At 36.6% G+C, this 27,889-nt stretch overlaps 1 protein-coding gene across 1 annotated transcript; it reads right to left on the minus strand.

The window, feature by feature from the left end:
- Positions 1-146: 146 nt before the first annotated feature.
- ZDHHC21 (zDHHC palmitoyltransferase 21) lies at positions 147-27,868 on the minus strand. The gene is made up of 7 exons (XM_082301094.1): positions 27,681-27,868; positions 26,797-26,895; positions 23,985-24,096; positions 22,859-22,997; positions 14,281-14,397; positions 1,029-1,072; positions 147-494 (listed from the first exon to the last, which is right to left on the minus strand). Exons 1-7 carry the CDS (start codon positions 27,832-27,834, stop codon positions 362-364), a joined length of 798 nt encoding a protein of 265 aa, XP_082157220.1. The 5' UTR covers positions 27,835-27,868; the 3' UTR covers positions 147-361.
- Between the last annotated feature and the right edge of the window lie 21 nt (positions 27,869-27,889).

The raw sequence follows: 27,889 nt of genomic DNA on the forward strand, positions 1-27,889 counted from the left end.
AAAAAAAAAAAAAAAAAAAAAAAAAAAAAAAAGAGAAGGATAAAAAAGGAAAAAACAAAAAAGAGCCCATATCAAACTGGATGACAGCTACATTCCAGTTGTTTGCTTTTGGTATTAACCTCAAAGACAAACAGAAACTCTTTAGAAAGCTAATTTGAAAGTAAATATGCATAATGTTGATTGTTTAACTTTCATTAATCTCAGAACAGAATCAAGACCATAACTAAAATAATGCCTGGGGCACACTGTGATGCCTATAGCTGGATTTTAATTGACTTCAAGACTGTCATAGTCCTATTATCATAAAACCTGTAATACACTTCCAGCATGGAGGACCCATCTGTGCCCACCATCCATCTGTTTAGACACGATTGGCAAAGTGGTAGGGAACTCGCAGTGGTTGCCTCTGCCTGAAAGGAATAAACCACAGGATCTTCCAGTGAGTGCCAAAAACTTCTGAGAAGGTCTGCTGCCATGGCTTTCGGGGCCTTGATCTACAGAAGACAGCATTATTAGTGGAAGACAGCATGCCCACAGCGCACTTCAGTCAGCTACAACAATGTAAGTTGGCTGGGGATCCATTACTGGACTCTGATGAATTGTGTCTGAGCCATCACAAATACAACTTCCATTTCATTACGACACACAGCTGAGACTTAACTTTGGAGAACAGAAACTATCTGTGTCATCAATCAAACAAAGGCACCTTCGGAAGCACAGGAGACCTCAGAATCAATGAAATGTACATGAGAACACAGCAGAAAGTATCTTTTGGTCTGTACTTTTGAAAGAAAATATAGTTCCACTGGCTTTGGGTAGGGAAAGAAAGGGAACAATATGAGGCTACTTTGTGTACAACCAATATTAAAAGATTAGTGAAGTGCTGCTAGAGATAGGAAGTACAGAGCACAGCACCATGCAAAATCATCTTAACAAAGTGCCTTTAGTTCCTTTACTGTCTCAGCCAGTTTAAAAAAACCAGCTACTCCCTTAGCATTTCAGCAGTATAGGAATTTTACAGAACTTACACATCTTCACAACAGTTTGACATTTTTTCTATGCTTGTTGTGTCCTGTTGAAGAAAAAAAACCACCATTAAAAAGTATTTATTTATATTCCTAACTTTTAAAATGTCATTAGGAAAGCAAGTAAATAAAGCAGGGAATTAATTATTAGTGTACACTGCTTTGACATTAGTTCCAAAGGTTGCATTTTACACATATGCCATATTAGTTTTAAATTAATGTGAGATTACACACATAAATTTTAACTCAGTCTGTTAAGTGATTTTTACAAGCACGGTATGAAACTATACTGCGTAGTTTGACTACAATACCAAAGAATGCCAACAAAAACTTACAGCATTATTACAGCTAAAATGAATTCAGATATTACAATTAATTCATGGGACATTTAGAAGCAATGTGTATAAGGTACACTCTTGCCATACTTTCCACAAGCACTCATTCCAGACGTGCAGTATTCCACTGAGACAACCACAGGAAAAGTTAGTAAAATGCAACCATTAACAGATGTAGTATTTTCAAAAGCAGGAAATAGTCAGAAGTTTTAAAACCATTATCTTCATGGGTATTATAATACAAAAAGCACAGCTGGAAATATACCATAAATTTCTATAGTTTTACAGTTAAATACCAAATATAAAAATTGTTCTCTTAAAATATAAAAGCTAAATAATGCGCAGTGTTAAGGCAATCCTGCAGCTAACAGCAACTTAAAGTCATACTTTAATTATAAGACATTGAGAAAAGTAACAGACCAATTTTAGCTTAGATCATCCCCAAATAAAACCTCTAAAACTACCAATAGTACTTTTTTTCTCACTTTTCACTATGTATTTCACCAAAAAGCTTCCTTTTTTTGTGAGTATCACGTAGGGGGTTTCAATACACGTTTATAGTTCATTACATCCCCAAATCACTTGTGAAGTTCAAAGCACTATTAATTGAAATATTCCTCATGGTTTCAACTCCTTTCCATTGGTAGTTTGATATTTCCCTTTACTTTTCATTGATTCAGGCATGCACACAATGCACCTGTCAAATTACAGCAGCATTTGAATAAGACCAAGAGCTAATCTGAGTTGTCCCAACCACGTACAGACGAAAGGACTGTGGTTTAATTAGGCTGCAACTGCATTGTCATCTGGAAACACTACCTAGCACTAAAAACCATACTGTGCTCCTTGATTGTTCCTGCCATCAGTGCATGCAATTCAGTGCAGGCACTGCTGGGACTCCGCCCCATCTGCACACAGTTTTAAGGGGGAAGGGTGAAATATGAGTGGGAAATAATGTACAGGAAGCTAATTCCCTGCTCCACCAGACATGGGTGGCTCCAACTTCCTTGCCAGTTTTTGTCTTTCTATTCTACTTCCCAGCTCTGATGAGTTTTGGAACAGGATCCCTTACCACACACTAAATGGTAAAAATCTTAATTCTGTCCACAACTTATCCAGCTGGATTCCAGATGCACTACGGCAAAGGGGAGAAGTCCCCTTTTCTCACACTAACCCATCAGGATGCACAAGTTCTTGCCCAGAAGTTTGTGTAGAGAAGGCATGCCCAGAGCAGGTTATGTAAACCATGCTGGCCCCATCGTCAGGTGGGTTTTAACACCGACTCAGCAGTGAGGGAGGAAAGGACTGGAGGCAGCAAACTGTAAATACTGCTTGTTGTTTTGACTCCCACAGATAAACTGCTGCTCCTCTCACCTTACAGGCTTGTCTTCCCTCTCCTGCTACAAGTGTCAGGAAAGCAGTACAAGACCCAAGTCATTCTCCTTGTTAGGGCAAGACCTGAGTGCAGAGCAAAGGTGTACTTTGCTTCCTTGGACTGGCTTTTTGTTCAGCTTTTGTCAGAAAAAACACCACCTTTGCCAACCACAGAAATTCATACATAGCTTTTTGAATAAAAAGGACTGAATGAACAAGAGATTACTTCTGTGGTATTTCAGCAAGGTGGAAACAGCATTTTCATGAGATGCTATAGCTCCTTTTTTACTGCAAAAGTATCTCCGTTCTAGGAATAAATCTCTGGTCAACTCAAACCTATCTATCCAATAGTACAAAATAATATTGGCATGTTTGAAAGCAATAGTGGCAAATGGTCTTTTTAAAAACAAAAACATGCTAGTCCAGACTCTAAATTGAGTTATAGCTATGGAAGATTTACGCTACCATTTCAAAAAAGGGGCTTTTTAACCAGCTTTGGGTGCAGAAGTAACATCCCCAAATACCTTACATATGGCTTTCTGCTATGTTTCTGCACATTGCTTATTCACTAATACACTTGTACTGCTCCCTAAAATACTGTGTTTGAGATTTCTGGGGGGAAATCACAGGTTAGAAACTGGAGATTGTATTTCATTTTAAGTGTTGTCATGGCATGTTATCAAGACCTGAAAGGTTCTCATCAGGGTCTGCTCCCTTCCAAACTGTAACCTGTTAAATTAACGAAGTTAAAGCATCAAAACAGGAACTTCCTCCCTCCCTCCATCCCTCTCTTTTCCCTGCCTCCCTTCACCCCTTCCTCCCCCTCTTCTTTCCCTTCCTTTCTTTTCCCTCCTGCATTCTCTGCCTCCTTCCTCGCCCCCTCCCCTTCCCTTAAAATGCCAACATATACTTTAGATTACTTTTGCTTTACAGTGAAGTAATTGGGACTGAGCAGCAAGTTCTTTGCTTCTCGGATACTTTCAGAATTATAAAAATTTTAGAGAAGCTGCAAACTAGCAAAGAAACATTGCTCTGAAGTTTAGCTGCTTAACAACTGCTGGTGACTGAACTTAATAAACAAAATGCCCCTCATACCTTCCTTCCCCCAATATTGCTGCCAAACTCATTTGAAATGTACTTTCATTTGAGACTGAACCAATTTACCTTTTCACATGAAAGTGAAACTTCACAGCACCCCAGGAAAGTCAGTAGCCCCTCTGGAGACAGGAGATGAAGGAAAAGGAGAGTACCACAGCTGAGTTTTGACCTGTTATTTAAGGCTTCCTTCTCAGACATTAATATTTCTTCTTTGGAGACAAAGGACCAGAATAGCCACTATTCTTCTGAATGACAAGGTGTTCTGCTCATTAAGACATCTTACAAATGGCTTTCAACCAGAATATCATCTCTCTTAATTATTCATTTGATGTATACCAAGATTTTGCTACAACATCAGAATTAATGTGTTCAGCCTAAGAGGCTTTGGCTGTCTGCGTCTACTATCAGCTTGGATTACTATCAATACAAATAGAACTCTGCTAAGATTTTTTTTTCCTGACTCAAAGCTAATGCTAATGTTAAAACCTTTTGGAGCACTGGCACTCATCCAAAAGTTTAAAATAACTTGCTATGAGCAAACATCACATACCTATGGAATCCTAGTAATCTCTAACTCTAAAAATCCCTTAAGATTTGCAATTGAATACAAGATGAAATTGACAAACACACAACTGATTACTTTGACATGATGGATCATCTGGATTCCCAAAGTCATCATCCAGACTGGAAGTAAAAATTGTTCCTGCACCTGGTTATTGAGAGATACATAGCCAATGGTAAGCATCTTAAAGCAACTAGAGACAAAAAATCACACCTTAGTGAGATAGGCAAAAGAAATTAGAGGAAATAAACACAGGTATAGGAATAGGAAAAGGGCAAAGTGTTCAGATTCTGCTGAGGGGAGAAGAAATGTGGGTTTTTTTCACTTTGAGCTTATACCACAAGTCCATAAGAGCACTTTGCTTACTCCAAGTAAGCTACTGCCACAGCTAAGACTGCTGTAAGAGGAAGGAGAAGAATGGAAAGACACATACGTGAAAGCACTGAAAGAGTTCTGCAAACCAGCTTCAGATTCACTTGCAAACGAATGCATCCACATTAGCTCCGAAGAGAACTGTATCTTTCACATCTACGCTTTTATTTAGCATAACCAATTGCCAAAAAAAAAAAAGAAAATTTAAAAGATCACATGCACTGTTTAACACACCGTGCTATAGGATGGGTTTTATCATGAAATAATTCAGTATGAAAAAACCACATGCAAAGGGTATTTTTTGCTTACTGATTCATGTTTTCCAAAGGATAAACTGTAATTTGTAACTTACACAACTAACTCCAAAGCATGAAGCCACAATCCCTGGTTCAGTTTTTCTTTTGTGTTTGCTTAAAGTGACATGCAATCATTACAGCTCTATTAAATACTTGCAGTAGAAGAATGTAAGCATTATGCCATGCTTTCAGTATTTTCAAATGTTCAGTATAGATGAATCAGCAGAAAAGTACGATGAAACAGAAAAAGAGAAAACAAAACTTGCAAGCCTTCCTGGATTTGCAGCCTTTGCTTTTATCTGAAAGTTCAAGACAACACATCCTTTATATAAAGGGGCTTGTTTGCTTTTTGTATAACATCCTCTCATGATGTGCATGCAAGTGACAGATTAGCAACGCAAGAATATAAAATACTAAACACAGAAAGAATACATTATATTTGAGAAATTTTCTCTTTTTTGGCATTAAATATATTTTGGGTTTACTTTTGGCCACTTTTTAGCATTCTTTTTTTAATCTAGACTTCTCATATATGATTAATTTTATCAATTATAATTATGTTCAGCCTGAAAATTATTAGTTCTAACTTTAAATCCTTTTATCAGATTCATGTGCTAAATGAAAAATAAAGCTACACTATGTTATGTCTAGGGAATAGTCCTGCACTCCTCTATGCTCTGATTAATTTAGTTAAGTAGATTTCCAATTCATTTATCGGATATTGGAAAATGATTCAATGAAAAGAAACCTTCTGAAAACAAATGAGGGATACATCCACAATGGAGGAAATACAAGCAGGTCTCGTAACTTCAGGCTATTTCAAAACCATGGTATGTTTGGTGCAGATAGCTGCATGACAAGAGACATAAAAAACATGTTATATTTATTGATACAATTACCTTCTTAAGACAAAAATATCAGGGAAAAATACTTAAGAAAGCTAGTCGTTCATCTCCTTCACACAGAAGCCATTTTAATGGTCTGATGTCTAAATCTGACAAGCAATATGTAAACAAAATGTACTCAGCTCATTATTTTTACAGTTACTTATCTTCAAGTGGTTTAAAGTACTACCTTCACTATTAGAAAAATAGATTAGTAAAAGGACTTCGTTCTTGAGTGATGAACTGGGGATAATTTTGGCATGATATTTTACGATATTTTACACTCCTTGCACAATATAAAATCTGATTACATTTTCTAGCTTGCACCTTTTCCTTATAATATTGTAAATTATTAATTTCAATAAAAGTATTCCTATTTACCTAAGACCATGCAGTGACCAAAATAAAAGAGATGAGATCTTTTGCCACATAGAGTTTCTTACACTTCTATTTATTCCTACATTTTAAAAGAGGGGATTTTTTTAAACAAACTAGTATTTTATTTTTACGGTAAATATGTATTTAAAGATGTCAGAATACATTCATTAAAAATGCTAAACAAATTCCAAGTGTATTTGAGAAAAATAAGGTAAAGATACAAAAGAATTTACACAGTTAACAAAAATCATGTTCAAAGACCAGGACATTACTAATTCCTGACAATTTAATTTATAGGACTTCCCACAGTCTTTTAATAGGCGATCTACCTATAGGTGGCTTAAAGGTAGAGACTGGAAAAGGGGAAGGGATAAGAATAACGAGGAAGAGGAAGACGGACAATGTTAACATTAAGTTATTTTCTGTTAGTAATTTCCAATTACTGTTGGGGGTTGTAGTTTATAAGCCCCTTGCTTTCCCTCTACAATTACTTTATATCTTACACTGTATTATAGCCACATAAAGAATACAATTGCCTGGAAATCCTAATTTCCCCTACCAATCCTAATTTTTAATATGCTAAACTTAATTATGAGGATTAATAGTTCCTTGATTATGCTCGTGCCATGTGTGAAAAAACAGGAAAAGCCCTTAGTATTCACTAATCAAAATAGTATTTAATAGATTATCTGATTAAAGATATGATTACAAATATTTTTAATTACAAGATACTTATCATTAAAGACAAAAAGCATTTCAGCAGAACTACAACTAGATCACTCTGCATATTAAATCAGCAATGGATCAATACTATAAAATATGCAAAGAATTAAAAAGCTCTTGATTTTACTAACAGAATAACTGCAGCTACATTTTCATTATTTTGAAACTCAATCTTTGTAAAAAGGTTGAAAAACTACCTAGTAAGATACACTTGCTGTTTTAAGGTGAAAAGGAGAAACACTGCAACAATAAAAAGCAAGTATCAATATTTTTAAAAGCTTCTAAGGGGAAAAATGTATGTGGTAGGAACCATATTGTGCACCACACAGGCTGTTGAACACTATTTTCCCTTCTATCCTTCCTAAAGAAAATAAAGGGAAATTTCTCTTTTCCACATCCAGAAAGTATTGTTGCAACAGGATATTGGCATATCACTGCACACCATTCAAACAGTTAATTAACAGGAAACCCTGGTAGTATTAATTAAATTAATAAAGTCACTGTCCACTTAGTTTATGATAATACATCCACTACTTTGCACAAAGGCCACATGGTATCTATTAAATTTATAAAAGCCTATCCATTAAATAGTTCTGCCCCAGAGAAACAAGTTAATTACTAAATAGTTTCAATGAAAAGTTTTTCTCTGCAATACCAGCATAAATCACATTAAATCATATTTAATGGACTGTAGTGGAAGAATTAAGAAAATTTCTTTTCTTTCATAGAAATAGTTTGTTAGAACATACGGAAAAATGAAACACTGTTTAGTGTTTGAGATAAAAACAATCAAAGGTAATCCTTTAAAATTAGGATTCAGATTAGTGTCTGCAAAGGATGCTGTTTAACTGAAACATCTGGTAGCGTTACGTTGAGAGACAGGCCTTTTTTAACTTTGGAAATGAGATTAGTAGATCAGTTATTTGTAAGTGTCCAAGTAATTTCTAATTATTTTATCTGGGTCACAGATAATCCGCTTTTACAGGGCTCCCACAATGACATCAGAGGATCACTGTTGAACTGATTATCCTGTTACCTTCCACCATCCATGGGAAGACCGGATTTTCCTTTTGTACAGAGGAAGAGAAAGAAGTGGCTGATTGCTTCAGACAGGTGACAGCCAACAAAATAAAGAACACCACAGATCTTGAGAGAAGAAAATCTCATATATGCAAAAGGTACCACTTTTAAAAAAACAGTCAACAAACTGAATACTTCTTAGCAGTATCTGGTGCAATTAAAAAACTCACTAGATACAAACAAATATGAAAATAATCAGAAAAGCCATTGTTTAAAAAATAGCATGCCATATGTTCTATAGTAGTGTCTTGTAGATCAAACATAACCAATGGAAGAATCTTACAGTATAAAGAGAAAAACTAGGTTTTATCATCATTTAACTCTTGATGTGAAAAACATAGAGGAGTAATTTCTTAAAACTAAAATGGAATATGAGTGAGAGAAATGCAAATTCCAGGGTTAGTCTTCTACTAATATACACATGAGCATCCTGACAGTGCCACCTTTTTTAAACAGACTGAAAAAAAGCATTCTCTTTATAATAGCTCTGTACCTCCAGCAATCATACATGAGAAACAATCTGGGGTTGATAAAAGAGACTTTTTTTTCTAGGTAAATTTATGCCTTTTCCTATGAATAAATGAATAAGTAGGCTAGTTATGGGGTTTTTGAGGAAAACAAACATCTGTTACATAAAAAAATGAGAGAAAAATTCTTGAAAAGCACATGTCAAGAAAATATGTCTTGAGAAAGCAAGCAAGATTCTGTGTACTATTTGATTTAGCTTCCCAATTAATTTGTTTCATATAACTACGTGAAAAAAAGGAACTGGAAATAAAAATCAGTAACACAAATACATCCTTCTCAATACCTTCTCCTAGCTTAAGTGCAAAATACTCTTTTCTAGATAAACTTTGGTTTTGTCACTTCAACACAATGCCATTAATAGGTGTACACAACTGTTGCACAAGACAGGTTGTCTGTATTTTTTTTTTTGCAGAAGATTTTCAAACTTTCTGAAATGGACAAAGTGATAATTTACCCATAAATCATACTTCTACTACTTACACCAAACCACCAACAAAACCCCACATCTCTGTCTTCACAGGGTTTTAAAGTGTCTGTACTGCAGCTATCTTGTCACCCAGTAGTGATTGAGGCCAAAGACTGCTTGTGGACTACAAGCAGCTAGAGGAGGTCTGAAGTAAAGAGTAACAATAATCTTAAAATTGTTACTCTCAGTAGAAGAGTAGAAGAACTGCACTCTTCTAAAATGCTTCTTGGTATGTTTTTGTTTGTTTACCTTAAAAGTTTGCTTCTACTTTTCAAGCAGTGTAATTTAAAAAATCATGCTGTCTGAGAATGTAAGAACACACACTCCAGTTAAGGAATAAACAATTTGAAATTGCACTACAAGAAATGACAGGGAATAGAGGAGTGGTAAAGCAAGTAACAAGAAGGCCTTCAACATAAATGCATGATCATCTTGGAAAGTACATCAGACAGTGTTTCATTCACGGGTGAAACCAATTTTTTCCATCCAGTTCTCTAAAAACTTGAATATTATAAGTAAGAAGACTAATTGTTACGATGAGATTTTAAGAGGAGTATCTCCTTCAAAGTCCTAGAGTTCCTAAATTAGGATTTTAAATTTCTCCCTATTTCAGAGGCTTCTGAATTAGAAAGAACCTAAATACTTCTATTTCCAAATTATCCAAATAAAACTTCCCCAAGAGTAATGTAAAGTACATGCTAGCAGAAGTGTTAAAATTCAGGGTAACAAAATTAGAGGCAAGTAGAGCTCAGGGAAAGCAACTGAGGAAGGAGGATGAAAAGAGCCATGTGCCCCTTCTGATAGAAGTGTGTTTCACATATGCTAGTTTCTAAGGAGAAAGCACTAATCCTGTATACAGAGGCCACCTCAGCTGCTCCCCTCTTCATCAGAACAATTAATGTCAAAAGTTCCTCTAAGGACAGTTTTTGCCAATCAGCTGTTCTCCTCTCATTGTAGGAAGTCGCCTCCTTTGCTCTGTGGCTTCCTGGACCTCCCAATGACTTATGAACAGCCCTGTGCTAATGATACCCTAAACAGTGATACCACAATTACAGTGGTGGTAAATGTACTCGGAGAAATGACTTTGTGGTAGGTTACTTGGTCTATTCATCGCCTTATCAAGCAGTACAGCCTCAAGAACATTCTCTCAGTAAGAGCCATATTTTAGTATACAAGTTACAAAGTTTTCATTTTTACCAGAGAGCACATTTTTTCCAAGCACCGTGGTAGCTGTTGTACACACATGAGGCGGGATAACAGCAGAATGCATGCATATTTTTCTTAAAGAGCTTTTAAAAAATTGATCTACTGTTATAATCAGTGACAGTTACAATGACAGGCACAGATCAGCCAAATGTGCAACAAACCTGAATTTTCCAAAGTGCCAGCACACATGGCAGAACACTTCACCTGCACTTCATAATGTGCTGCTTTGCTTTTCTCTTATTAGCCACTGCCTTGTTCCAGAAAAACATGATGGAGGATATCAGATACATACTTTCCATTATGCATTCAGCCAGACATTTTATGACTTTTTGAAAAATATATCAAAGAGGAGAAAAAAAAAATGCCAATCTATGAAGGCTTATGAAAACCCTCTGGTAATTCTTATGGTTTGTCAATCTACCACTTAATTCTAGCAGAGTATAACCCTACTTCTAAAAATGTACACAAAGATCACATATGCAAATTTATTCTGCACATTAAACTTTATCTGTCTTGGTTTTGTGGCAAAAGGATAAATCTCTGAAAATATAAAGACCAAGAATCTGGAATTTTTTAATAAGCATGTCTATTATTCCTGGGAAAAAGGGGCCTTAGCTTTGTATTACTAAGATTAAAAAAAACCTATTGGCTTCATTTCTGGAAAATTATGTAATGATGGTCAAGCAAGTTTACCTTATGGAGAATCAGGAAGTCTTGTTATAAAAGGGTTAAAGTTTGATAAATCTTAGATTTATCTTTCTTTCCAAAATTTTTTGCAGTACTTGAAATACTGGTAAATAGTAATGCTAAACACCAACAAACCTTAACCTGCTGGACTCCACCAAAATTCAGATCACAGGGCTGCAACACTTATTGTCTCAACTGTTCAAAAACAGCTGTTTTTCCAGGAGCTGTGGAATTAATCTTGGTAGGTGTTAAACTGCAAGAACAGGCACAAGAGCATGAACTACAAAAATGTGTATTACCTGTTCTGCCATACTAGCTCAAGAGTTGCTTTGCCTTTTTCAAAAGGCCCATGCTCTTGTCCCTTGCACACATCTCTAGGCAGCTTCAGCAATCACTGAAATTAATGCTTTCAAGAATAGCTACAGAGCAATTCATATGACATGAATGCCTTAACTGTGCATATCCATGCCTCCAAGCATCTTAAGTTTCTTTCAACTTAACCTTGTCTGCACTATTACAGTTTAATGATTGTGTTCTGCTATTAAGTTTTGATCTATACCTTATACTAAATTAATTTCATCACTAATTCCATATTTAATATAGAGCTCATTTCAGATACTATTTGTTTAATTTACACAGGAAGGTTAGATGCTGAACTGTAACTCCAGCACAGCACACAGTAGATACATCACTGCTTCTTACTGTTCATGGTTCATTGCTTCTACAGGACATGAATGTCTTGCACACTCAATGTGCTCAGCTTCTGGGTGGGTATACCAGTTGCATTGTTCCCTACTCTACCACCACAGGCCCACTGCTAGCCAAAGCTGTCAGTGGTTACATAGGAAGCAAGTCCCCACACTAGAATGCTGGCAATCAAAAACGGTTTGCACAGAAAGAGTTTCTGACACCACTTGCAGACTAAGCACAACTGTACCAAACAGACTTGCTTTGTTTGAAATCTGACTGGTTGTTGCCAAGCAGATTTCCTCAAAATGACTGTATAGTTTATTCTTGCCAATTCTGTACTTACGAAGAAGGGAATGAAAAGGGAGAAGATGATTGTCCTGCTGGTATGAAATGCTCTGACTGGGGGATGGACTACACGACCTATGTTCAGTGACTAAGTGCAACAGCATCCACATGGTGTGAATGAATTAATGTTTCAGATATACCAGTAACGGATTTATACTTCCCCAGCAATCCCATCAAGCCTAAAAACTGTCCATATGACAATAGCCCCTCTGCTACTGGGGGGACAGGTAGGATGCAGTGAGAGGCCTTAATGAAGATCTGTACTTTTCAGCATCTGCCTCTCACAGACCATCCACATCGACAATTACTGGAGTATGTTTGTTTCATGAAGTTTGGCAAAGTCAACAAAAGAGAGCGTCCAGGCATACTGCAGCTCAGCAATTATCATTTCAGCAGAAAAACTGGACTTGAAAATGCTATTAGCCCACACCTGTTTCAGAGTAGCTGCCAGTTCTGTAAGTGAATGTACTTCACAGTATATTATATAACTGACAGAGAAAAGATTTTACAGCAGCCTGAAAGTGTTAAGGCTCAGGACAGTGAATTTACAACTAGGCATTCATCATGCCTATTGCAGTGGCAGCACAGTTGGTATCCTCTGTCAGAACAGAAATGTCCCAGGCTCCAGGTGTATCTGACAGAAACAGGTTCAGTCTGAGAGGTCTTATTTCACATCCAGTAATAGCATCTGAATGGATGCTGATGGTCACTGCTAAAATTTAGTCCAGCTTCTGGCAGCACACAGAACAGAATGATAGACTTAAGGTCTGTTCCTTTTTCCCTTCTATATCCTGTCTGTGGTTTAGTTCAGTACTGATCACATGGGTTTTCTGATCCTTCTTGTACATATCCTTTTAACAGAAACTAAAAAGACATCCATATTTCAGTATCTGAACAATTAGGGTCACTGAGTTTCTGTCTCTGTCTCTCCTGTTATGGGTGAGCAGAATTCATCACTTCAGCTAGATAGCCACCACAGTGCTGGTCTAGAAAAACATGCCAGTTCTAGATGATGCAGACATAAAGGTCGCATGCCAACATTTAAACAGGGAAAAGAAAACCTGTCAACAAGACCCTGGAACAGAAATCAGGCACACAGTAAAGGTGCATAAATCTGTTGACCTGGGAGTTAAGAGTAAGAAGAAGGCAGCCTGGTAGAGCAGCTGGGGAATAATAATAGACAGTATAGCTATCATAACAGAAAAAGGCAGTAAATTTATGTAAAGGTAATACAGTAAAACCATAAAGCAGTAATATTGCTTTAATGTAACTAAAAACTATAGAGTAATTTTTTTTCCTTTATTCCATACAAAAGAATTACACAATACAGTTAGGAGGTTTTCCATTCTGTACCTACAAAGGTTAATACTGTGCAAACCTTCGTAATTCCAAAATGAAATATCAGGAAGATCTCAAACAGTTGTAGTCACAAAGATGCTGCCATCTTGAATGTTACTGCCTTTAAAAAGAAGTTCAGCAGGCAACATCATAGACTCTTTTAGCATGTACATATCCAATTAAAGTACTCTCTCTGTAGTGTTGAACAGTATTTTAAATATTTGTATGGATTCTCAAGATAACTTTAACAAATTTCTTGGCAGCTATTAACTTCTAATGTACAGAACAGGACGTTACGCCAAAAATAGCTTGTTTGTTGTACATATTTTTTACATTACCAAATTCCAGTTAAATTCATTTAACTGGATAATTTGTCTATGCAGAAGATCTTTTTCTTTGCATCTCTAAATGCAGAATATGCATCTCGACTGTAAACTGCACATTATTACATTCTACAGTTTAGCAAACAAAAAGATGAACATAAGCATATCTATCAAAATACTTAACAAAGAGGGTGTGTTCTCAAAATTTGATTTCTCAGTGAGCCTCACTGTCACATAATTTTGAGCAGGGTACACAAGAGTTTAAAATGAAAACAAAAATCAAAACACACTACATACATTGTATACTGCACAATTCCAGGACAAGGTATGAGTTTATTTTACTAATACAAATCAGGAAACTGACTTGATAGGTGAAATTATTAGACACTTGTTTGTTGGAAAGCTTCTCAGACTTCACTGGTGTCAAGAGGCTTGACAGAGCACATATCAAACAAGTGCCTCGTAGTGTAAGTGTTTTTCTAGTCTTCCCTTAAATGCAATCTGCTTTTCTGCTTTGACTAATTGTACTGAAAATAAAACTAATATATACTTCTGAAATTAGGTACTTACAGTGAAAATACCCATTAGCTGAGTGTAAAAGAGTCGACTTATTCCACCTAGTATTATTAGACCCATGAAGGCAGATATTCTTAGGAGAGCAAGTTCATGTCTAAATACAAACACATCCTAGAACAAGACAGAAAGAAAAGAGAGACTTTAGCAGCTACAAATTAATTAGTCTTTGAACCAAGTGGAAATACTAGATGCAAGGTGTAAGAGGTGTTCTCAAAAACTAAAAGCTGAAGGCAAATATTGGATTTTGAGCTACACATCATTGATATATTTATTTATATTTTAAAAGTAGAAACCAATAATCTTTTCTTCATACATGTTAACAGCTGGCAGTTCATTTTGACAGAATGTTAAAAAAACTCCTACAAGTAGTTGAGGTTTTGGGAAAAGATCAAACTCAATTGAATTATTTCTGAATCTTTCATCTCAAACTGTGCCAGATTGCTGCACAAAAGCTACATAAGACAGGAAAACTACTCTGTTAAACAGTCTGATTTATTACGACTCTCATACCTCAAGTACCACGCATAGCACATTTCATTTTTACAACACTTCTTTTGAAAGAAAATAAACAACACTCCAAGCTTGACTCTTGAAGATTATACCTTCAAAGTCCAAGTATCTGCATTGTTCTCACTGTAGTGCTGTCTATTATCCAACATAAACTTATCTCCAACTTTTAAATTTTGGCCTTGAGTGGATTACTGTCACTTTGGATGCACAGTAAAGATGCTTCAGGATACAGAGGAATATGGGTGTATTTGATCAGCTGCATTGGAAAGCCTGTTCTCATCCAGCGGAATATATGAGAAGCATTAGACAGTGTTATGTAATGTCTTCAAAGGATAGAGCACCTTATTTTTATCACAAAACCTTTTTACGTGGCAGTTACATTACGTGTACTCAAGTTCAGACCCCATTCTCTTATTTGCAAGTCACAGTTATGTTCTTAAGGCTGTCTTTTGAATATACACATCTGTTTTTCCACTTACAGATGCTAGATCATGGCAGGAAAGTATTAAATCTTTCAAGTAAACTTTAAATTACCACCAGAATATAGAAGAGAACTGAATGAAAAACAAACAAACAACAACAACAACAAAAACTTATTTGAGGAAGTGTTGATTTGAGGAAGACAGATAGCGGGTTTTAATTAAACAGAGAATAGTTAAAGCAAATTATGTTTAGTAAAAAAAATCTGATTTTTCATTTAAATAATTTCCATGAAAGTTCAAAATATAAACCCAGGAAAAAAAGTTTAGACTGCCTACTAAAGCTGTGAAGAAAGTCAGTATTTAATGAGCAAGTATAAATCATAGTTTAAGTATAAAAATAGTTAAGCAGCTAAACAAAAAATCCCCAGCAGTCTTTTCTGAACTGTAAGGATGCATCCCCTCTCCCCCTCCCTTGTTAATACTGGCCTTTCTTGCTACTGTAGAAAATATATTAATTTCCACTTTTTTAACTCTTCTTACTCATTTAATGACTTAATTCAAAGATAAATCAACTCCAAATAAAACCAGTCATACTATACTTTATTTCACTTTCCATTAGCTAATGAAAGCTTTAAAAAAAAGAAAGGTAAGACACAACTTCTACTAGTTGTAAAATACTACTTCTTCATATCTTCATTGGTATGTTTTATTATATTAGAAATGTTTTGATGTATTCAAGCTCAAGAGTGACACAGAAAACAGAAAAATAGAAGAGTGCCAATGCAAAGTTACATTCTGAATCTAGCATCACACTCCACCATTAGCTCCCCCTCCAACCTTAATTTAAATGAGCTCCTTCTCTTGAACATCATTTTCAGCATGAAAAAAATCCGTCACTTAACATATGACAAAAGAAAATCCTAGCTCACGGAAGGGAGGCTGCATTTTCATCCAACTCTTTTAACCCATGTTAAATTAGAGGTACAAAAAAGGATAGACCTTTCACACTAAAGATCACAGAATCACAGAATGGTCTGTGTTGGAAAGGACCTTAAAGATCACCTAGTCCCAACCGCTCTGTGGACAGGGACACTTTTCACTACAGCAGATTGCTCAGAGCTCCATCAAATCTGGCCTTAAACACTTCCAGGGATGGGGCATCAATAAATTCTCTGGGCAAGTTCTTCCAGTGCCTCCTTAGCCTTTGAGTAAAAGATTTCTTCCTAATATGTAATCTAAACCTACTCTCAGTAGGTCGGTTTGAAGCAATTCCCCCTTGTCCTGCCACTACATACATGCTCTCTTTCTTGTGGGTTCCCCTGAGGTAATGGAAGCCTTCTCTTTTCCAGAATGAACAAACCCAATTCACAGAAACATGGAATCATTAGGGTTGAAAGGGACTTCTGAGGATCCAGTCCAGCCCACCTGCCAAAGCAAGGTCACCTAGAGCAGGTGACACAATGCATCCAGGTGGATTTTTAATGTCTCCAGAGAAGGAGACTCCACAACCTCCCCAGGCAGCCTGTTCCAGTGCTCTGCCACCCTCAATGCAAAGAAGTTCTGCCTCATGTTGAGGTGGAAATTCTTGTGCTTGAGTTTATGGCCATTGCTCTTCAACCAGTTGCTGGGCAGCACTGAAAAGAGTCTGGCACCATCCTCCTGACACCCACCTTTGAGATATTTGTATGTATTGATGAGATCCCCCCTCAGTCTTCTCCAGACTAAACAGGCCCTGCTCCCACAGTCTCTCCTCATAAGAGAGATGCTCCAGACCCCTGATCATCCTTGTGGCCCTCCACTCGACCCTCTCCAGTAACTCCTTGTCTCTCTTGTGCTGAGGAGCCCAGAACTGCACACAGCACTCCAGGTGTGGCCTCACTAGGGCCGAGTAGAGGGGGAGGATCACCTCCCTCGACCTGCTGGCCACACTCTTCCCCATGCACCCCAGGATGACATTGGCCCTCCTGGCCACAAGGGCACTGCCAGCTCATGGACAGCTTGTGGTCCACCCAGAGTCCCAGGTCCTTCTCCACAGGGCTGCTCTGTAGGAGGTCAGCCCCAGCCTGTGCTGGCACTTGGGGCTGCTCCTCCCCAGGGGCAGGACCTGACGCTTGCCCTTGTTGAGCCTCATCAGGTTTCTCTCTGCCCAACCCTCCAGCTGATCCAGGTCCCACAGAATGTCAGCAGAGCCTTCAAGTGGGTCAGCCACTTGCCCCAGTTTCCCTTCCTCCAGGTTTTTGATAAACAAGTTCAGTAAGATTGGTCCCAGTATTGATCCCTGGAGAACACCACTGACTGCAGGCCTCCAGCTGGACTCTGTTCCACTGATGACAACCCGCTGAGCTCTGCCATTCAGCCAGTTCTTGATTCACCTCACTGTCCATTCATCTAACCCACATCTCCTGAGCTTACCTGCGAGGATGTTATGGGAGACTGTCAAAAGCCTTGCTGAAGTCAATGTAGGCAACATCCACTGCTCTCCCCTCATTGACCCATCTTGCCATGCCATCACAAAAGGCCATCAGATTGGTCAAACATGATTTGCCTTTGGTGAGTGCATCCTGACTACTCCTGATGACCTTCTCTTCTTTTATGTGCTTGGTCATGGCCTCCAGAGTGATCTCTTCCATTGCCTTTCCAGGGATGGAGGTGAGGCTCACTGGCCAGTAGCTTCCTGCCTCCTCCTTTTTGCTCTTTCTGAAGATGGGAGTGACATTGGCTTTCCTCCAGTCATCAGGCACCTCTCCTCCATTATTTTTCAAAGAAGATGCAGAGTGGGCTTAGCAACAACATTTGCCAACTCCCTCAGCACCCATGTGTGCCTCCCATCAGGGTCCATAGATTTAAGTCTGCCTAGCCAATCTCTAACTAAACCCTCTATGGCCAAGGGCAGGTCTTCCTTTCTCCAGCCTTCCCCTCTTGTCCCCAAGGTCTGGGTTTCCTGAAGGATGGCCTAAGCAGTAAAGTCTGAGGCAAAGAAGGAATTCAGTTACTCAGCCTTCTCTGTGTCTTCCATCACCATGTAGCCCATCTGATTTAGCAGTATCCCCACATTTTCCCTAATCTTTCTTTAGCTGTTTTTTCAAGGATTTATAGTATTCCTTTAAAGTAGCACACTGTACTGAGGACAGAGCTTTCAGCTGGAAACACAGGACTATTGTATCTGTTCTAGAAGAGACCATCTTCATAATTTTTCACTTACAATGGACGATTGATTTATTCAATCTTTATTCTTTACTGAAATATGACACACAGAGAGATGAATACACAAGAAAATATATTAAGATACCTCATTTTTCTCTTGGGGAATGATATATTATGTAACACATGCTAACCTGCTTGTCTGTGCTCAATTGTAAATGCCTGGGATGCCCACCCCAGCCTGATGATGAAGTCAGTCTATTAACTTGGCTATCACAAAACCAGTGTAGAATACAAAAGAAAGCCAGGCTTTCCAGAAAGCAAACTAAAAAATACAGACCGCAGGTTTTGTAGGAAGAAAGAGGAAGGACTTAATTCAATCGGTATTCAGGTACTGTCCTTATACTATACTGTAGGAGAGCAGGGTTGGGTTCGTTTTGCAGAATGCTGAGAAGGAAAATTTTGATGTTTTCATTTTTTTGAAAAACTCTCCCATCCTGTACATAATTTCATGATTCTATGAGAAAAGGCTTCCTTTAGACTCTCTTTACAGTATAAATGAACTTTGGATGATACATATTTCCAGATTTTAGTTAGTACTAGTCAATGCATAATATTAATATTACTGAAAAAAAAATCCTTTTCTGAAGTCAAATACAGAGATTTTTAATTGCAGAAACAGGAACAAAATAAAACTAAACCAGAGCAAAGGGGCCTAGGGTTTTTGTATGTCAGGGGGTTCTGCTATGACAATTATTGTAGCAACATTTCTAGGAAACAGAATGTATCTGCAGAATTTCTTTTGCTTAAAAGATTAAAAGCCTTCTACAAATAAGGTAAATATACTGCCAAACCTTTTACTTTTGTATCTAGAATCTGTGCCAGCACAGCCAGGGAGAGAACAACTATGTAGTGATGAGAAGTCTAGTATTTTTTCTTATCATCTCACTACTCACAAGATTGACTACTTCCCGAAAGATACAGGCTTCCTGACATTGACATTTTTCATGAAGATGTAAAATGAAGACTATTCCTGTGTTAGCCTCTGAAAATCACCAAAGCTTGCAGAAGAACTAATACGATAATTTTACTCAAACTATCTATTTTTCCTGGGCTATCATCCCACATAGTCAATCTAATTACCCTCTCCTTTACTTCTAGCAGTAATTGCACTCCTCCTGCTGGACAAACAGAGGCAACAACCACAATCTCTTTCTGGCAGTTTATAAATTACAAGAACAAAGAATACTAAGAAGCAATTTTCTGCAGTAGGAGGTGAAGCTGAAAGATTGCATCTCTATGGAAATGGCTTCCTCCATTACCTTTAAAGCTATCACCCTAAACTCGGAACACTTAATTAAAACTTTTTGGGGTTTTCTTTCCTGGCCCTTTAAAAATAAGAACACAACTTTGATTCAGATAAAAGATACTAACATGCTGATCAAATTTGCACAATGCATTAATCAGTACTGTAGTAAAATTATTATTTCACAACAGCACTAAAAGCAATTTTAATTCTACAGCTTCTGTGTTATGTACTACTTTATACCCGAAGAATAAAAATTCAGATGAAGACACATTGCCAAAAAATTCGTAAGTATTTTTAATGAGCAAGAATAAGCTTATTCCAGATGGCTGTTTAGGAAAAAAGTCATCCAGTTCTTTGAATCTGTGCTAAACACTAGTCCCTGTCAATTCAGAAAATGTAAGCTCTCAGTTACAGCCATAATTTCTACACAGAACAGCGCTTCTGTGAAAGGCTGAAGGTACTGCACTCTGGGATGCACTGGTACTTCAGGTATAATTAATCTACAAAGATAAAAAGAATCTTTCCGGATGCTCGCCTAAAACCCTAACTACTACTAAGTCAACCTTCTCACTGGTCCTGTTCATTTGGTGTTAAAAATACATAGTTCTGACAAATTGTTTGGCAGCACAAAGCTATAGGGTATCACATCCTTAGCAACATTTTAAAAAATCAGCTTCATGGGACTCTGGTGTCATCTTACAGGCAGATATATTGACTAGTCATGCCAACAAACTATTTTTAGTTTTCTCTACTTCACTGTGTGCTCTCCAGTTCTGCAGCTGAAAAACTGAGAAAGCTGAATACTATCCAGTGTTACGCTATACTTAACTAAGGTCTGAACAGAGACCTGCTGTGCCTACTGTTTTCCTATATCATAGAAACATATTATTTCTCTGGGGAACAGAATACTGTATGCTATAACACAGATCCAATTTTTAAAAGGAAGAGTGTCATTTGCAGTGTCCACATATAGAAATTGAGAAAGCCAAAAAAAACGCAGGTAAAACTAAACAAAACTAAACAGAAAAAAGTACTCAATTTCTTCCACAACTCTCTTTATACTTAGACAGCCAAACACAGAAACCTGATCCACTCTTCAGGCAAACACATAAAAATAATTGTTAAAATTAAATTAATTAAAATAATTGTTGCACATGTATTCCGCCTCCTAACCTGTCACCTATCAAAGGGTAGATATTAAAATTAGCTCTCTCTCCAAAAGACTTCATATGAATCCAGTTATACTGGCAAGAACAAGTTTTATACATATTCATATTCATTTTATGAACTGTCATCATTAATAATTATTATCACCTCTTTAGGTACTGTAAAACATCTGAAGTAAACAAGATTTCCCTCTTCCTCTCTTGCACAGACCAGCTCCAAGCAAATAACCTGGTTGCCTTTCATACTACTTTTAAAAAGCAAGGTTAACAGACAGAACTTCGGCTCATTACCTAACACAGTGTAATTATACATAATACATTCAGGGACCATTCACAGTAACAAGAGAATAGTCTACCATGACATAATACTACTAGAAGCTTACAAGTCTGTTTCAGTGCCTATGGAAAGATGCTCCAAGAACACAGCAAATTCTTTTCTGTTCCATATTTCTAGAGTATCTTAAATTACTTAAATGGAAGTTTTGATGCAGATGGACAAAAATGATTAAATCCCTTTAGAGTAAAAATTTTTGAAGGAAGATTTACAAAAATCCTCAACTTTGGTATATTCCATATAATAAAAAGTTGGCATCTATGAATTTGAATATAGCACTTTTATCAGTTTTGGTTTATCCAAGGAATACAGTCTTCCTACACTTGCAGCTCTCCTTTGCCCCATCATCTTCACATACACTTCTATAGGAACATCACATCCACTTCAGACTGATACAGGAACAAATACGAAGCTTGGAAGACTATGCCCCATCCTTTTCCAGAAGCAGAATTTTTCACAAAGTGAAATTCTTATATAGCGTAGGATACAAAGTCATATGACAAACTTCAGTTGTTCAAAATAATGGAAAATAGGACTTGCCCTACCCACAATGAAAAGTCAGGTTCCAGTAGCCTGGAAAGATGAGTATGACATCACCAGCAGAGAACATGCTGGGGTGTCACATCAACAAAATTAAAAAATCTGCCACACCCCAGTATTTGGAAAAAATCTCCACAAAATTTAGAATGCACTATCAATATCTGAGATAATCGTATTCTCTTCACTTACAACATTGGCAATGTTACCTAATTTTTAAAACATTTTAAATGTGTTTTCTAAGTTTTTCTCTTTAGTGTAATTGTATTTGTTATAGTCCAGTACAAATACAAAGCTCATTTCAGATTTTGTCTAGAAGTTTTAATGCTTCTTCATGAGCAAGATGGCATAACAGTTTTCTTATAGAGTTCTGACTTTGCTGTTCTGGCACTTTTAAGCACTGAGCAACTTTCAAGCAAACCTCTTCAATATTCTGAATATTACACATAATAGATATAAATGAGCACCAGACACATCAACTTTAGAAGGTAAGTTTCTTAATGCAAGAAATTCCTTAATTTTTTACTCTACTCCAGTCTGTAAGTCCATTTTCTCTGTGTGTACAACTGCGTTTTACTGAGGACAAGCCATGGAAATACCATAACTATTTATATATAGTCCATATAAAACAAACTAAACTTAATTCTCCCTTAACCCACATAACCTTTTCAAAGCAACAGAAAATACTGCTACAAAACCAATGTATATTTTTCCCCTTGCAGAATGTTCATGTGTTTTTCTCCTTTCTTAAAAAAACAATATCAGCTTTTTTAAACAGGATATTAGGATAGATATATATTCTGCATAAATCTACTTCAGAGAAAGTAAAAGAAAATTTGAATACATCTAAAGTAGTTACCTTACTTCTTCCCCGTACTCATAATCACTTCCAAAGAAATCTAACTGGTTCTGTCCTTTCCTAGATTTCTACAAAAATTAGTGTGTTTTCAACACACAGAAATCACACACCCTTTAATAAAAATATTTTGTTACTTACCATAAATCAGTTTGCTTACTTAATAACAAACAGCTAGTTGAACTCTATTCACTGTCAACAACTGAGCCACTAGAAACGTGTAGTAAGTAGAAGCCAAAACAAATTACATTGCAATACTAGCTATTCGTCTGCTCCACAGAGGAAACAGGTTCTTACCCAGTTTTCCTTTTTCAGAGGCAAAAAGTAGTAGTAATGGCAGAAATCAAGTATCAGTGTATAGGAACTAAGGATCTGGGTGTAGAAACACAGCTGTAAAAACAGCCAGTGATTGTCTTCACCAACACAATTATTAATCCTGCAGAGAAACAAAGTGTGTATATATAAAAACAGAAACACAAATACTTTAACACTAAAATTATGATACCGTGAATAGAAGATTTTATGATTACTTATGGAGCAAACATAAGAACTACTGGATCCCTTGCACTACCACTTAAAAGTGCAGGTTGCACTACTGAGATCACTGCTTAGAACAAGAGACATATTTCTCTGTATTTTCATATAACGAAGATACTCCTGCAACTTTAAGAACTCTAGTAATAAAATTGTTTTTTTAAAGTCTGTGAAATTTCCCAGTACTATGTCTTATCTTTTGCTACTCAACACATTTCACAGGTTGTGAACTACAGAGAGTCAAAAAACTGACAATGCAAATAAATGTTTTAAAATAAATGTGATCACAGGCTACCCCAATAACAAAGAAATATGACTTAGAAATGAACCAAAGGTACAGAAGACAATAGCATCCCTATTCAGAAACTCCTTCTACATACTCCAGCATGAAGGAGTAAAGGAAACACAAGTATTCTAGCTATATTAAGTACAAGATCAAAAACCTTTGAAATTGGGGCATAGTCTGCCTCATAGAAGTTACGTGGATGCAATTTCATACAAGCATTGGCACAGACATCAGTACCAAGATAAGCCAGAATGACAGAAGCACTATACTAGTACTATTTTCTGAAGTAGCAGTAACTTGACAAAAAAGGTAGTTTTAAAAATGGCTAAATCAACATAAGGGAATCCTGATGTCAGTTCTGTCCTCCGCAGTTTGTCTTGCTGGAAATGATACCACAAAACTACTTTTGAAACGCTTATTTTCACTTACTCTGAGTTTTACAGGTAGACATATGAAAGCTCAAATTTATTATTTCCCAGCTTTAAATGCCTAAATGATTAAGCACAAATTAATTAGGACAAATGAACAGCAGTCAAGACCACAAAGTTAAAAATTATTCACTACAACAACAGCAGACTATTAGAAGAAATGTGCTAGTTTTACCATGGACAGTGGTGATCCATCCTCCTCACACAATGTCCACAGCGACTGCAATGGTGTGAACGCTTTGGTCTCATCATATTGCATTTGTTACATAACTCCCAATATTCTCGTTCTAGGTGAAAATGTAAAGACACATTAGAGAGAGTCAAACTCAGCAGTGTGTGCTCATAATAAATCTGTATGCTTGTGATTCTAATTAAAAAAAGAAATCTTACTATGATCTGAGAAGAATAAGCACCACATAAAAATCTTTTTCCCACTGTGACCTTAATTAAACTGGAAGATACTACTGCTACTCTGTGCCAGTTTCCTTCTCCAAAACATTCTCTCTTCCTATAAATTTCTACAAAGTAATTATTACAGTACAAAAGCTGTCACTCAAACAAGGAATACTGCAACTCAATTATTTTCTTATGTTTCTACTGTGAAAAGAATTATCTGCTAGACAGAATCATGATACAATCTCGCTGTTATTCCAGAACCTCCTGAGGAAATAGTGGTACTGCTAGCTAACTAAAATATGACACACAATGAACACTCCAGGAGCATCTTCTTTCTCAAAGCATTTTACAGACATGTCTCACCATATGCAATCAAAAAACCAGAGGATAGGCTTGTATTTACAAATATATACTGGTTTTAAAGGACTAATCTTTTAAAAGCTAATCTTCAGAGGTACAGAGTAGCTGAAAGTACCAGGAGCTACTATTGGTCATCTTTGCTATTATTTATCTCAAATTGCACCATCCAAATTAGAGGAATTCTTTGAAAATGAAAATCCAAATTATATTGAAACATATAAGATTAACACTGACATTAATTCCAGTCACAAATGCATATATTTTCTGTCTTTAAGAAAAACAGGTGGACAACTGAGAAACTTAAATACTTCAACTGTTCAACTTTGTTCCTACCTAAATAAACTTTTCTTGAGGCACAGATATTTCTTGTATCTCAGGGGTAGGGAAAAAAAAAAAAAGGAAAAAAAGCTTAGTATTTACAGTAGGGCATTCTGAAATTTTAGACTCTAAAACACTGTCCCTATGTAAGCAAAATAAACTTATATTTAGCACTTCTGAGCGATATGCAGGTAGCTCTAATCTGGTCTTCCTAGCTGCAAAATAACATTTGGACACTGGAAGTAAAGAAGCCCAGTATCTGAGATCATTAAACTAGCAATAATGACAGATGGAAACTGATTTACAATCTGTTCCTATAAATCCAGTGTCACAAAGGTGTCACTCACTAATAGGGTAGCTACCACCAGAGTTCAGAAACACCCAACTCATTTTTTAATACAATTTATACTATGCAAAAACATATCCTCCTGTCAACCTAGAGAATACAAGAATAAATGAAATGCTACTTCCAAAAGTATGAAACCCTTGATATACGACACACCAAATCAAAATATCATGACCTAGCCTAAATGTTTCACCTTCAGAAGTACCTATATAAAGTATCACTGCCATATGGACTGAATGGAGCATGCAAAGGTTGGAGGGCTATTCTAAGAGATACCTTAAATTAGAAAGCAACATTTTTCTACAAATGGATTTTGCACTGGTCCTGGTATTTTGAAGGTAAATTAAAATTCCAATATAAATGTAACTGTCTCTAACTGTTCTGAGTGCCTTCATTCTCCAACTCAGGTTGCAAAATCCACGTTGTTCTTCCTCCAGCAAAAACTCTGACTCCAGAATCCAAGTCTGACACCTTACAGTTTACTGGATCAAAGGATCAGTTGCCAGAAGCAGAAAGAATACTGGCATGGGATTTTCTGCAGTTAGTGTTGACACATCTGAATATCCCAGGGAGATACACCTCTTTCTACTATCAGCTGCCTACTTCATGCACAACACACCATCAGCACTAAGGCTAAAAAGATCATGTTTCCAAACACATCATCCTAGATTTTCGGTAACATCAGGAAGAAGTGCAAAATTTTATTCTGGGCATTAACCTCATCTGAAGACTGAAGTATTCACCCTCACTGCATGTGATACATTTTCTTCATTCATGAGGTGTTATCTGTTATTGTGACAAAGCACATGCTATTTAACAGCCCTACTGCATTCTAAACTCTTATGTAAAAGCTCTATGCATTAGATAATAGCACCTAACAGTGCATACAAATACTGTCTTTCTCTGTGGAGAACCCTTAAGGTTTTAAATTTCCTCCTTAAGGAACCTCCTTAAGGTTTTAAATTAAACTTCTGGAGCACTGGATACCATACAGGAATTGTGAGATAAATTTACAAGGACAGAAAGGACTTGCCCTGTTAAGTTGCTACCTTATAGAAATGCAATGTAATCAGCACCATGGTTTGGGTTTTTTGTTAAAAGCCCATACAAACATAAGACTCTGGAAAAAAAAGAGTAGGTACCACACAGCTAAAATCCAGCATAGGACTACCTTCCACCACCATTTTCAACATCGTATAAATTTACTTAGAATTAAAATAACTAGCCATCTCTAAACATTTTTCATTAAATACTATTAAGTTAGTAGCATATGCAGTATGTTTGAAAGTCTAAAATGTAAAAAAATTCTTCCTGTGGAAGAATTTCCTAGCAGAAGGTCCTAAATAACTGAACTTTCTGGTAGAATATAAGTTTTAGAAAATGAAGTTTTGAGATTACAAAAGGAAAAGTGCTAGAAATTTACAACTTAAAAACAGCGACATACTAACTTTATTCAGTAGGGACAGCTCATGGTTTCCATTAAATCCCACAGAGTCAAATTTATTCCTAACTAGTTTGAGGATATAAAATAACTTTCATTCAATTATATAGAAACAATTTAATGTACCTGTAATTGGTATCTTTGGATTTTCAGGTAGTTTTCCTGGATCTGCTACTGAAGCTCTAAATAATGAAGCTATACAAAACAATGAGCAGAAGTAATAACCTAAAAAAAATAAATAAGCATTTGTTAGTCTTTTTCAGAGGTACAAAGTACACTACATCAAAAATATAGCTGCTCCAGAACTGAGTTGGAAAATACTCAGCCTTCTCATTTCAATTCCAGGTATGTTTTTGATACTAAGTATACAACATTAAGTACTCCCCAATAAATAGAGTGAAAAAAGCAGTAAACAGTTCCGGTAGCACCAGCAGGTGCTACTATGACTGTACTACTGTTTTTAAGAAGTTCCTCCACTGTCTCACCACACAAACACCAATCATTCCACACCTCAAAGCCTCAATATGAAAGACATTCCCAATAGTGCATTTTCACTTCAAAGTTTGTTCCAGCCATAATTCAAGACTTTTCCCCAGCAAACCTATCAGCAAAACTCATATGAGCTGACCCACCCAGGCACGTATGACAAAGCTAACAAAATTTAGTTTGTTGCCAGTCATCAGTATTATAACCCCAAACTCTGACAGGCACTGAGAGATGTGGACCCGAAATCCTGTCAACAAGTTCTAAGTACAGGACCTGAAAGCCACATGCAGGCTTTTCACCGGTTTCTACAAAAACAAGTTCTACAACAACACCTTTGAAATGGTGTCTCAGCTTGCCAAAACACAAAAACATAGGACACATCCCACTACTCTTAGCCTTTATCTCACCTTTTGTCTTTATCTTTCACCCTAGTTTTTATTTAACAGGAAATATATATATATACATATATATATATATATATACATACACAACTTAATTAGTAGAAAAAAGTTAAAAGGACTTACACAAAACTGCCACAACCGAAATATTTCCCTCTTCATAATGAGGAAAAAGGATGACCTTTGGAATGAAGATTGTATTGTACAGCCACACGAAGATAATTAGGCCCATGCAGCACCAACCCTGAGGGTCAACCACAAAGTGAATTCGTTGCCCCATTGAACACAAACAGGCAATAAATTGTCACAGCCCAGGAAGACAATCCTAAAGAGAT

Source organism: Coloeus monedula (genome assembly GCF_965178545.1).
Source record: "Coloeus monedula genome assembly, chromosome: Z".
Taxonomy (NCBI): Eukaryota; Metazoa; Chordata; class Aves; order Passeriformes; family Corvidae; genus Coloeus; species Coloeus monedula.